This window comes from Gossypium hirsutum, chromosome D08 (assembly GCF_007990345.1).
Source record: "Gossypium hirsutum isolate 1008001.06 chromosome D08, Gossypium_hirsutum_v2.1, whole genome shotgun sequence".
NCBI classification, from domain to species: Eukaryota; Viridiplantae; Streptophyta; class Magnoliopsida; order Malvales; family Malvaceae; genus Gossypium; species Gossypium hirsutum.
Genome location: NC_053444.1, coordinates 43655851 through 43669493, shown reverse-complemented (window position 1 = coordinate 43669493; position 13643 = coordinate 43655851). Strand labels below are relative to the sequence as shown.

At 34.9% G+C, this 13643-nt stretch overlaps 1 protein-coding gene across 1 annotated transcript; it reads left to right on the top strand.

Annotated features, from left to right (window-relative positions):
• The first annotated feature begins 12771 nt into the window (after window positions 1-12771).
• On the top strand, window positions 12772-13380 carry LOC107906863 (uncharacterized). Its single transcript, XM_016833995.1, has one exon. It carries the CDS (start codon window positions 12772-12774, stop codon window positions 13378-13380), a length of 609 nt encoding a protein of 202 aa, XP_016689484.1.
• The last annotated feature ends 263 nt before the right edge of the window (window positions 13381-13643 follow it).

Sequence of the window (13643 nt, the reverse complement as noted above, 5' to 3'; positions counted from 1 at the left end):
GTGTCCTAACTTGGAATGTCCACACGGCCTGAGACACAGGCGTGTGTGTCAGCCGTGTGACCCTTGCAATATGAAATTTTCTATCTATTCTATAAAACTCTAAATGTTTTTGATTTAGTCCCAAATCGATTTTAAAGTTTTTTTAAGCCTCGAGGGCTTAAATAAAGGACAATAAGCATGTGTTTGTATGAATTATATTATGATTTATGAAATGTTTGGAAATTTATGTTTTAAAGTTATGTTTTTACAGTAATGCTTTGTAACCCTATTTCGATGACGGTGACGGGTTAGGGGTGTTACAGACAGAATTAGGCTACCTAGATCGAAGTTGGGTAATATAAGTGAGTGTTGATTGAAACACTTATGTAAACTAGAGACATAAAGTCTTACCTTATATGATTTAGAAGGTTATGCTTAGTAGTGGTTGTTACTCCCAAGCCTAGAAACATATAGTTTCTTATGGGTGAATAACCTTAATACTTGCTTTCAACAGAGGTAAGCCATAGTTTTACCACGACACTGTTCACACGTTAGAACTGAGCCCTTAGTAATGCCAACCTTTACGATCAATACTCCAATCTTGTTCAAGTTTTTAGTACTCTTGTTTGAAGTGTTGCAATAGCAATCTTTGCTAGTATACTTGTGACACCCCTAATGTGACCTAGTCGGAAAGTGTTCGGGACCACAAACGAGTCATAAAAATAATTAACCGTCATACTTGATGCTTATTATATGTATATATGCATGTGTGAAAATTTCATGTTTGAATTTTGTTAATTGAAAGTGAATTTTAGTAATAGGACTTATGCGTGACACTTTGAAATGTGATGGGTTAATCTATAAGGATCTATTAGTGCATGTTATGAAAATAATGGGTTTGCATGTCAAATTTCCACCTATGACAAGTAGTGGCTGGCCATGCTATGGGATGAAATGTATTATAAACATTTTATGTTAGTGTTTTATGTTAGAAATAATAAATAAAGAACATGGGTAATAAAATAATAGTGGTTAGTAGGGGAGAAACAAAAAAATTAGCTAGGTTGCTCCTCCATTGCCGTGACTTGAGGGAGGAAGAAGAAAGTTTGGTTGCTTTAATTTTTGGCTTAGAAGATGGCTAGAAGGAGGAAAAACTATGATTTTAGCTATTAGGTAGCTGAAATTTCAAGTAACTCGGTAATCCATCGAAGAAGAGGAAGAGGGCTGCAACAAAAAGAAAAATAGAGACAGTTTGCATGTTGAAGGAAACTAAGGATTTAGCTTGTTTAAGAGTTGTATCCTAAGTTGGTAAGTTTTCTAAGCTCCCCTCTATCTTTAACTTTGTTGTAAAGAAAAATGATGATGGATTGTGGTTGGAAGGCATGGATGCGGGTGGTAGAAAAGAAAAGCTCTTTGATTAGTTGTAAAAATTACTACTGTCCAATTTTGTGCCTTCGTTATGCTGTCCAAAATTTGAACAAATTAATGGTTCTATTTTCATGCCGATTAGGGGTTGATAAATTGAGTCTAATAGCTAAAATATTATGTTATTCTTACTAAGTTTCAGCTGTTAGTAGTGACGTAACAATGTGACAATTAAATCCATAAATGATTGCTGGAAACTCCAGCTTGAAAACAAATTGTTCCAGCATGTAAATGCTGATTTGAATGTGCTGTAATATGTGGAGGAATTGGTCTGCTGCATGTTTGAAATAAAAGAAAACAATGGTTGTTAAATAATGCTTGCTGTCCAGATTGAAATTATGCTAGAAGGTTGAACAATTGTTGTTCAAATGGAATTTTGGAGTGTTTAATGGACTCCATGTTGCTAAAATTTACATGAATAGAAATTTCTAAGCTTAAATTGTAAGAATTTGAGTTGTGTGGTTTAAATTGTCAAAGATGCATTTGGCAATTGATTATAATTTGTTAAAGGGTGTAAAGTATTGATAGTTCTAAATGGTACATAGTTAAATGAAGATGGAAGCTTGATAAACTTTTATTTAGAATGTGAATTAGATATAAATTAAATAAGCATGAAATCGAATCATGGCATGTTTTATTAAATATGATACATATTGAAATCTATTGTTTTAGATGTAGATTAAATGATATGTGATTGCCAAATGTGATTGTTAAGTGAATAATATTAGTTAAGTACTTAAGCAAATCTATTGTTTTACTTAAGCTTAAGAGCAAAGAGGATCAAAGTCGGATAGGGAAAAAGAGAAAGTAAACGAATAGCCGTGGATATCTAGTCGTCGACCACTTCCGAGGTAAGTTTTAAGTGATTAAACGTTGAGTAAATTCAATTATAATAGGACATGATGAGTTGATTTAATAAGATATGATGTGGCCATGATATGTTCTAAGTTCAAATGGTAAGTTCTTAAGTGTTTGAGCTTGGGAATTTAAGGGTAATTTGAAATAGTCTGCTTAGGACAGCAGCAGTAACGTGACTTTAGAAAATCACCATAAATTTATGGATTTGAATTAGAGGCTGAATGAGACATGAAATTAAATTTTAATGAGTCTAGTTTCTTATAAAAGAAACCGTGTAAGCAAAGGAATTTCCGATAATGAGATACTTAAAGTTGTGTGAGACAGCGCAGAATGACACTGTAATCCTCTATTCTGTTTTTAGAAAATCATTATAAATTGTACAAAAATGGTTATAATATAAAATTTATATTCTTAGACTCCTTAATGAGTCTAGTTTCAAATGAAATCAAATACAACACATTTTGAATTCAGTAAAATGAGAAATTTGATTCGTAGTGAAAAGTGGTCAGATTAGTCAAACAGTGAAACAGGGGAAACTTTAAGAAAAATATGGTATTGATTGGCCAAATCTAAAATTCTGGAAATTTTATGGATGGAAGATATACGAGTCTATATTCAGGAAAAATTAACGGAAAGTGATTTGGAGTTTTGTAGCTCCAGTTATGAATAATTTAGTGACTATTGCTCAGGAAAAACAGATTGTGCTGAATTTGAGATTATGTTGTGAACCTTGATAAACTTGTTTTAGTTGCTCATAAGCTATTGATTAAACCCATACTTCAATTCTAAATCGTGATATTGTAAGTTTATGAGTATTCGAATATGAAATGATAGTAAGGCCTAATGGCCGATGTGATGAATGTGAAAGTGTATATATGTGATAAGGCCTAATGGCCGATGTGATGAATGTGAAAGTGTATATGTGTGATAAGGCCTAATAGCCGATGTGATGAATGTGAAAGTGTATATGTGTGATAAGGCCTAATAGCCGATGTGATGAATGTGAAAATGTATATATGTGATAAGGCCTAATAGCCGATGTGATGAATGTGAAAGTGTATATATGTAATAAGGCCTAATGGCCGATGTGATGAATGTGAAAGTGTATATATGTGATAAGGCCTAATGGCCGATGTGTGAATGTGAAAGTGTATATATGTGACAGGGCCGAGTGGCCAACGTGATGGATGCGAAAGTGCATAAATGTGATAAGTCCCGAAGGGCATTTGTGTCAGTACTATATCCGGGTTAAAACCCCACAGGCTTTATGCGAGAATATTATCACTGATTAATGTCCGTAAGCTTCGTGCTCGTACTATATCCGAGCTCTAAAGACCCGATGACTACGTGTGGGAATTTTGTCCGGGTAATACCCGATAACTTCGTGTGGAGATTATGTCCGGGTAAGACTTCGTAATAAGAATTGCTTATAAATATATTCAATGCGAAAGGTTAAACAGGTATGTACTCCAAGTTTATATGTGAGCTTGATTTGCACTAAATCATAAGGTAGTTATGTGATGCATACGAGAGCAATCTATGAGACTATTCCTATGATTATGTGACATCGGATCAGTGTGAGAGGTGATGTGAAATCATACGATATATCTATGTCACATGAGCTCACTTTTATGTGAAAGTTTATCTGCCTATTGTATATGATGAGATGTGCATATTCGGTAAAGGGATGGTATGCCCGAAGGAAGAGTGAAATAAAAATACGAACAACTATGTTATAATTTGATTGTTATTTGTTGACACTGCTTAAAACTTACTAAGCATTGTAATGCTTACTCCGTTTACTCTGTTTCCTCTGTTTTATAGATCTCATTGCGAAGCTACAGGCTCGGGGATTGTCAGCAACTAGTCACACTATCACTATCCACTGTTTGGTACTGCTATGTTTTGGATTATCTTATGGCATGTATAAAATAGACTAGTGGCGGAAGAATATTTTGGTTAATGTATATAGCCATGCGAAAATGGCTTATATATGTTTGAGCATAATGTTATAATCATTTGGTATGGAATGGTTAATCACTATCATAATTTGTGCTATTTATGCAAAAAGGGCTAGTTGAATCATGGAAACTATGAAATAGGTAAAGTCTACCTTAAAGGCAGATGCTGGCAGCAGCAGTGATGTAGATTTGGGAAAATCACTAAAAATAGTAGGATTGGAATTAAATAACGAATAAATTATGTAAACGAACCTTGATGAATCTATTTTCATAGGAAAGTAACGAAATGATTATATGGACAGTATGTTAAGAGATATTCAGGTTCTCGTGAGACAGGGCCAGAACGGTTTCTGGATTCCCTGTTCCGACTTTGGAAATTCATTATAAATTAACCAGAGATAATTAGGAGTCATTCCATATATGTATAGATTCCTCTCTGAGTCTAGTTTCTATAGAAACAAACGGCATCAGTATTGAAGCTCTGTGCAGGGAGATATCCAAGTTGTAATGCGCAAAGGTCAGTGTAGTCGATCCCTGTAACATGGGAGACTTTTACTAATAAACTGTACTAATTGGCCAGACCAAAAATTCTAGAAAAAAATAAGTAGATGGGTATATGAGTCTAGTTTCAGGGAAAATTTACGGAACTGGATTTTGAGTTTCAGAACTCAATATATGATTTTTAAAGAGACTAGTACGCAGATTGGCAGCTTGTCTGGGAAATTTTTTTTAAGTGGTTTGAAGTCTGTTAACACCTCGTGTTCGACTCCGGCGACGGCCTCGGGTTCGGGGTGTTACATTTGATTGGTATCAGAGCTACGGTTTAGTCGATTCTAGGACTAACGTAGCACGCGTGAGTCTATTTATACATGCCATAAAGTGATAAAATGATAGTGTGATGATTTTTGGCTATTAAAATGTGTTTGCTGTATTGTAATGAATCTTGATCCCGGTCGACCTGTAGCAAGCTTCTGACTATGAGAATTTGCGATATAACTTCATTTAGATATGCCTAAATTATTAAGTTGATCAGGTACGTATCATGTACTCGTATTTGAATTTCGATTTGGATTGGATTATAAGGGTATAAGTGATGCAATTTTGAAGGAGTGTTATGACTATAAATGTGATTTTTGTATGTGGCTATGGAACTGGAAGTTGAATGGTCGATAAGCATGTTGTGTTTGTATTCAAGTAATGTAAATGATATACTAATGTGTATTGCTATATGTGTATATGTATGTAGAGACGAAATTGTCGAATGTAAAAAGGCAGTGAAGCGTATAGAGTGGTTGGTTTTCAGCACTAAGTGTGCGGGCAATAAGTGTTCACGGTTGTGAGATTGGCACTAAGTGTGCAGGCAATAAGTGTTCACGGTTGTGAGATTGGCACTAAGTGTGCGGGCAATAAGTGTTCACAGTTGTGAGATTGGCACTAAGTGTGCGGGCTTGAAATGCATGGCACTAAGTGTGCGAGTTTAAAGTACATGGCACTAAGTGTGCGTGGTTGATTATTAAGCACTATGTGTGCGAACCCACTATATATATATTTTCTATCAATTATTTATATTAAGGGTGCGACCTTACCAAGTCGATTTCGGACAGCGGAAAGGGGTAAGTTCTTGAGTAATAGAGCTTAAATTATGATTTGATTAGATCATGTTTTAAGCAAATCAAAATCATGCTCTTTGTGTGTGGCTATTGAGCCGAAATTGCAAGAATGATAAGTGTCTTGTGTTTGAGTTTTGCGAATGAAAATGAAATACGAATGTGTCATGATTTATTGTTAAATGTGCATGGTTATTCGAATGATGTCCGGGCTAAGTCCCGAAGGCTTTGTGCTAAGTGACCATATCCGGACTAAGATCCGAAGGCATTGGTGCGAGTTACTAAATCCGGGCTAAGTCCCGAAGAGCATTCATGCTAGTGATGTATCCGGGCTAAGTTCCGAAGAGCATTCGTGCTAGTGATATATCCGTGCTAAATCCCGAAGAGCAATCATGCTGGTGACGTGTATTCGGGCCTTCATGCTTAGTAGGCTTCGTGCCGGTAATTTGAGCAAAGTTTAAGTATTCATTACTATACGAATTCAAATTTAAATGAGATGATATGTTTAAAAGTGTACATACATGATGTTTATAGACTTGGTTAAGTCATATCAATGTGTATTAACGAATGAATAAGAGCACTATGTATGTGAATAATTAGAGGCACTGTGTGTGTGCGAATTCCTTTAACCGAGCACTATGAGTGCGAGATCGGTCAGTGGGCACTAAGTGTGTGAAGTGGAATTCATGTAAGACCTCGTTTGGGACGAAGGCATTGATTTGAGATAGTGTGTAAGACCATGTCTGGGACATGGCATCGGCTCAATATGTGAGAATATGTAGGACCATATCTAGGATATGGCATTGTAAGAGCTATATGTGCTATTGCTGAATGGACACTATTTTGTTAATCTTGTTCAAGAAATTATTTTGATTAAGTTTCGACATTCGAAAGTTTGAAAGAATTTTTGATGAATGTTGATAATTTTGGATATACGAGTTATGTGCTAGAATAAATCTCATGCCAGGGTATTATATTAGGCTTTATGCCTATTCGACTGTATACGGGTAACGTTAACTATGATTGAATGTGCTAAATGAACTAAATGTTCAGGTACGTGGAAGTTGACTTTTCTTTTGGAAATGAGTTAAGTTGGATATTGAGATGTGATAAAGTTATAAAGGATATTTATTGGGATGTTTGAGTATATGTGTACTTTCGGTTAGGTTATAGCTTATTTATGAATGAAAACATGGGTTACAAATATGTGGGTTGATGATGTGAATTATACATATTAATATGTGCTTAATATGTTTTTGAGATGCAATTGTGAATTAAATTAAGTGATTATTGCTTATGAAATCAAGAAAATGAGATATATGTGCATACTTGTAGAAATGTTTATGTATTTGTTTTAAGATAAGAAAATGATTTTATAGATCGATGCGAAATCAGTAATGAATTACAATTGCTATCGATGAGCTAATGTTTATATGGATATAATTCAATAAGAGGACGTTATCCTAAACTATGCATCGGTAGAAATTTTCGAGGACGAAAATCCCTAAAGGGGGGAAGAGTTGTGACACCCCTAATGTGACCCTAGTCGGAAAGTGGTTTCGGGACCACAAAACCGAGTCATAAAAATAATTAACCGTCATACTTGATGCTTATTATATGTATATATGCATGTGTGAAAATTTCATGTTTGAATTTTGTTAATTGAAAGTGAATTTTAGTAATAGGACTTATGTGTGACACTTTGAAATGTGATGGGTTAATCTATAAGGATCTATTAGTGCATGTTATGAAAATAATGGGTTTGCATGTCAAATTTCCACCTATGACAAGTAGTGGCCGGCCATGCTATGGGATGAAATGTATTATAAACATTTTATGTTAGTGTTTTATGTTAGAAATAATAAAATAAAGAACATGGGTAATAAAATAATAGTGGTTAGTAGGGGAGAAACAAAAAAATTAGCTAGGTTGCTCCTCCATTGCCGTGACTTGAGGGAGGAAGAAGAAAGTTTGGTTGCTTTAATTTTTGGCTTAGAAGATGGCTAGAAGGAGGAAAAACTATGATTTTAGCTAGTTAGGTAGCTGAAATTTCAAGTAACTCGGTAATCCATCGAAGAAGAGGAAGAGGGCTGCAACAAAAAGAAAAATGGAGACAGTTTGCATGTTGAAGGAAACTAAGGATTTAGCTTGTTTAAGAGTTGTATCCTAAGTTGGTAAGTTTTCTAAGCTCCCCTCTATCTTTAACTTTGTTGTAAAGAAAAATGATGATGGATTGTGGTTGGAAGGCATGGATGCGGGTGGTAGAAAAGAAAAGCTCTTTGATTAGTTGTAAAAATTACTACTGTCCAATTTTGTGCCTTCGTTATGCTGTCCAAAATTTGAACAAATTAATGGTTCTATTTTCATGCCGATTAGGGGTTGATAAATTGAGTCTAATAGCTAAAATATTATGTTATTCTTACTAAGTTTCAGCTGTTAGTAGTGACGTAACAATGTGACAATTAAATGCATAAATGATTGCTGGAAACTCCAGCTTGAAAACAAATTGTTCCAGCATGTAAATGCTGATTTGAATGTGCTGTAATATGTGGAGGAATTGGTCTGCTGCATGTTTGAAATAAAAGAAAACAATGGTTGTTAAATAATGCTTGCTGTCCAGATTGAAATTATGCTAGAAGGTTGAACAATTGTTGTTCAAATGGAATTTTGGAGTGTTTAATGGACTCCATGTTGCTAAAATTTACATGAATAGAAATTTCTAAGCTTAAATTGTAAGAATTTGAGTTGTGTGGTTTAAATTGTCAAAGATGCATTTGGCAATTGATTATAATTTGTTAAAGGGTGTAAAGTATTGATAGTTCTAAATGGTACATAGTTAAATGAAGATGGAAGCTTGATAAACTTTTATTTAGAATGTGAATTAGATATAAATTAAATAAGCATGAAATCGAATCATGGCATGTTTTATTAAATATGATACATATTGAAATCTATTGTTTTAGATGTAGATTAAATGATATGTGATTGCCAAATGTGATTGTTAAGTGAATAATATTAGTTAAGTACTTAAGCAAATCTATTGTTTTACTTAAGCTTAAGAGCAAAGAGGATCAAAGTCGGATAGGGAAAAAGAGAAAGTAAACGAATAGCCGTGGATATCTAGTCGTCGACCACTTCCGAGGTAAGTTTTAAGTGATTAAACGTTGAGTAAATTCAATTATAATAGGACATGATGAGTTGATTTAATAAGATATGATGTGGCCATGATATGTTCTAAGTTCAAATGGTAAGTTCTTAAGTGTTTGAGCTTGGGAATTTAAGGGTAATTTGAAATAGTCTGCTTAGGACAGCAGCAGTAACGTGACTTTAGAAAATCACCATAAATTTATGGATTTGAATTAGAGGCTGAATGAGACATGAAATTAAATTTTAATGAGTCTAGTTTCTTATAAAAGAAACCGTGTAAGCAAAGGAATTTCCGATAATGAGATACTTAAAGTTGTGTGAGACAGCGCAGAATGACACTGTAATCCTCTGTTCTGTTTTTAGAAAATCATTATAAATTGTAAAAAAATGGTTATAAGATAAAATTTATATTCTTAGACTCCTTAATGAGTCTAGTTTCAAATGAAATCAAATACAACACATTTTGAATTCAGTAAAATGAGAAATTTGATTCGTAGTGAAGAATGGTCAGATTAGTCAAACAGTGAAACAGGGGAAACTTTAAGAAAAATCTGGTATTGATTGGCCAAATCTAAAATTCTGGAAATTTTATGGATGGAAGATATACGAGTCTATATTCAGGAAAATTAACGGAAAGTGATTTGGAGTTTTGTAGCTCCAGTTATGAATAATTTAGTGACTATTGCTCAGGAAAAACAGCTTGTGCTGAATTTGAGATTATGTTGTGAACCTTGATAAACTTGTTTTAGTTGCTCATAAGCTATTGATTAAACCCATACTTCAATTCTAAATCGTGATATTGTAAGTTTATGAGTATTCGAATATGAAATGATAGTAAGGCCTAATGGCCGATGTGATGAATGTGAAAGTGTATATATGTGATAAGGCCTAATGGCCGATGTGATGAATGTGAAAGTGTATATGTGTGATAAGGCCTAATAGCCGATGTGATGAATGTGAAAGTGTATATGTGTGATAAGGCCTAATAGCCGATGTGATGAATGTGAAAATGTATATATGTGATAAGGCCTAATAGCCGATGTGATGAATGTGAAAGTGTATATATGTAATAAGGCCTAATGGCCGATGTGATGAATGTGAAAGTGTATATATGTGATAAGGCCTAATGGCCGATGTGTGAATGTGAAAGTGTATATATGTGACAGGGCCGAGTGGCCAACGTGATGGATGCGAAAGTGCATAAATGTGATAAGTCCCGAAGGGCATTTGTGTCAGTACTATATCCGGGTTAAAACCCCACAGGCTTTATGCGAGAATATTATCACTGATTAATGTCCGTAAGCTTCGTGCTCGTACTATATCCGAGCTCTAAAGACCCGATGACTACGTGTGGGAATTTTGTCCGGGTAATACCCGATAACTTCGTGTGGAGATTATGTCCGGGTAAGACTTCGTAATAAGAATTGCTTATAAATATATTCAATGCGAAAGGTTAAACAGGTATGTACTCCAAGTTTATATGTGAGCTTGATTTGCACTAAATCATAAGGTAGTTATGTGATGCATACGAGAGCAATCTATGAGACTATTCCTATGATTATGTGACATCGGATCAGTGTGAGAGGTGATGTGAAATCATACGATATATCTATGTCACATGAGCTCACTTTTATGTGAAAGTTTATCTGCCTATTGTATATGATGAGATGTGCATATTCGGTAAAGGGATGGTATGCCCGAAGGAAGAGTGAAATAAAAATACGAACAACTATGTTATAATTTGATTGTTATCTGTTGACACTGCTTAAAACTTACTAAGCATTGTAATGCTTACTCCGTTTACTCTGTTTCCTCTGTTTTATAGATCTCATTGCGAAGCTACAGGCTCGGGGATCGTCAGCAACTAGTCACACTATCACTATCCACTGTTTGGTACTGCTATGTTTTGGATTATCTTATGGCATGTATAAAATAGACTAGTGGCGGAAGAATATTTTGGTTAATGTATATAGCCATGCGAAAATGGCTTATATATGTTTGAGCATAATGTTATAATCATTTGGTATGGAATGGTTAATCACTATCATAATTTGTGCTATTTATGCAAAAAGGGCTAGTTGAATCATGGAAACTATGAAATAGGTAAAGTCTACCTTAAAGGCAGATGATGGCAGCAGCAGTGATGTAGATTTGGGAAAATCACTAAAAATAGTAGGATTGGAATTAAATAATGAATAAATTATGTAAACGAACCTTGATGAATCTATTTTCATAGGAAAGTAACGAAATGATCATATGGACAGTATGTTAAGAGATATTCAGGTTCTCGTGAGACAGGGCCAGAACGGTTTCTGGATTCCCTGTTCTGACTTTGGAAATTAATTATAAATTAACCAGAGATAATTAGGAGTCATTCCATATATTTATAGATTCCTCTCTGAGTCTAGTTTCTATAGAAACAAACGGCATCAGTATTGAAGCTCTGTGCAGGGAGATATCCAAGTTGTAATGCGCAAAGGTCAGTGTAGTCGATCCCTGTAACATGGGAGACTTTTACTAATAAACTGTACTAATTGGCCAGACCAAAAATTCTAGAAAAAAAATGTAGATGGGCATATGAGTCTAGTTTCAGGGAAAATTTACGGAACTGGATTTCGAGTTTCAGAACTCAATATATGATTTTTAAAGAGACTAATACGCAGATTGGCAGCTTGTCTGGGAAATTTTTTTTTAAGTGGTTTGAAGTCTGTTAACACCTCGTGTTCGACTCCGGCGACGGCCTCGGGTTCGGGGTGTTACAATACTTCATTACTCTTATTTCTAATGTGTTAATCCCATTTTAATTTCATTTAAATATTGTTTAATACAATTATCCTTTCTATTAAATTGTGGTAAGTTAAACAAAGAACACCCATCTAATCTTTGTGGGGACGATAGTCACTCATCACTTTATTACTTGATTCAACGTGTATACTTACACAATTCGTACATCATATTCACACGTGACAAGTTTTAGGCACCGTTGTCGGGGATTGACAATTGGAAACTTTATTTTTGTTATTGCAATTTTTATATTTTTAGCTACTAATTTGTTTATTTAATGATCACAACATGTCTGTTACTAGTTGTATGCATAGGGGCACTGTTGTTGTATGCGTAGAGGCATTCCTGGATTAATCAGGCCACAGATTCAAGCTCCCCACTTTGAATTGACACCTGTAATGTTTTAGATGCTTTAATCAATTGGCCAATTTGGTGGTTTTCCAACTAAAGATCGCAGATTGCACTTGAGACGTTTCTTGGAGGTTTATGATTTTTTCAAGTAGCAAGGTGTCCCTGAAGATGCCTTAAAACTCAAGTTTTTTCCCTAATCTTTAAGAGATCGTGCTAGAACATGGCTCAATGTTGTACCATCTGGAATAGTAGAATCATGGAATGATCTCTATCAAAGATTTTTGCTATGATATAACCCAACGAATATGAATACCAAACCAAGAAATGACATAACATCCTTTAGGAAATTAGAGGATGAAACACTATATGAAGCGTGGGAAAGGTTCAAACAGCGAATTCATAATTTAATCAAAGAAAAACTATGGAACAACACATGAAGAGACCACAAATGAGAAAACTGGACAAAACAATGCCAAAGCAAATTTTGATAGCATTCCTGAATGCAATGCTCAGGCAAAACAACCACTGCAACCTGAAGTTCGCCCCCCACCCTTTCCCAATGATTTCAGAATCATAGACAAGACCAACAATTTAGGCGATTCTTGGATGTCCTTAAGCAACTTCACATCAATATACCTTTTGTGCAAGCCTTGGAGCAAATGCCCTACTATGTCAAGTTTATGAAAGACATACTTTCTAGGAAGGGACGATTGGGAGAATTTGAAAGAGTTGCACTCACTGAATGGTGCACTGCTATGCTGACAAATAAATTGCGTCCAAAGTTGAAGGACCTAGAAAGCTTAACAATACCTTGCTCAATTGGTAACCAATATGTTGGGAACGCCCTGTGTGATTTAAGAGAAAGCATAAATCTTCTGCCTATGTCTGTGCCTAAAAAGCTGGGAATTGGTGAAGCAATACCCACCACTGTGACCTTGCAATTAGCAGATCGATCATATGCACACCTAGAAGGTAAAATTAAGGATGTCCCAGTAAGGGTAGATAAATTCATTTTTCCTACTAATTTCACAGTGTTAGACTGTGAAGCTGACAAAGATGTGTTTATTATTCTAGGTAGAGCTTTTCTTGCAACAGGTAGGACTATGATTGACTTCCAAAAGGGCGAATTAACTATAAAGGTGGATGATGAACAAATCACTTTTCATGTTTTCCAGGCTCTAAAATGTGCTGATCGTATAAAAGAGTGTCATGCTGTCAGTTTGTTAGACTATGTTGTGGAAGTGGAATTTGGTAAAAAAATACCATGAAAAAGAGCATAGTGAATCAAATTCAGTTTAGATTGACGATGTAGGGCCATTAGGACACCACAAACATTTGCTAGAATCCAAACTATTTATTGATAGACCTGGAAAGAGGTTTGACACATTAGATTTATTTGCTCGAATTTTGAACCCTACTAAACTATCCATAGAAGAATAACCCATGTTAGAGTTGAAACCTTTACCTACACAATTAAAATAAGCTTATTTGGGGAAGGATAATACACTGCCTATGGTTGTATCTGCTGAGC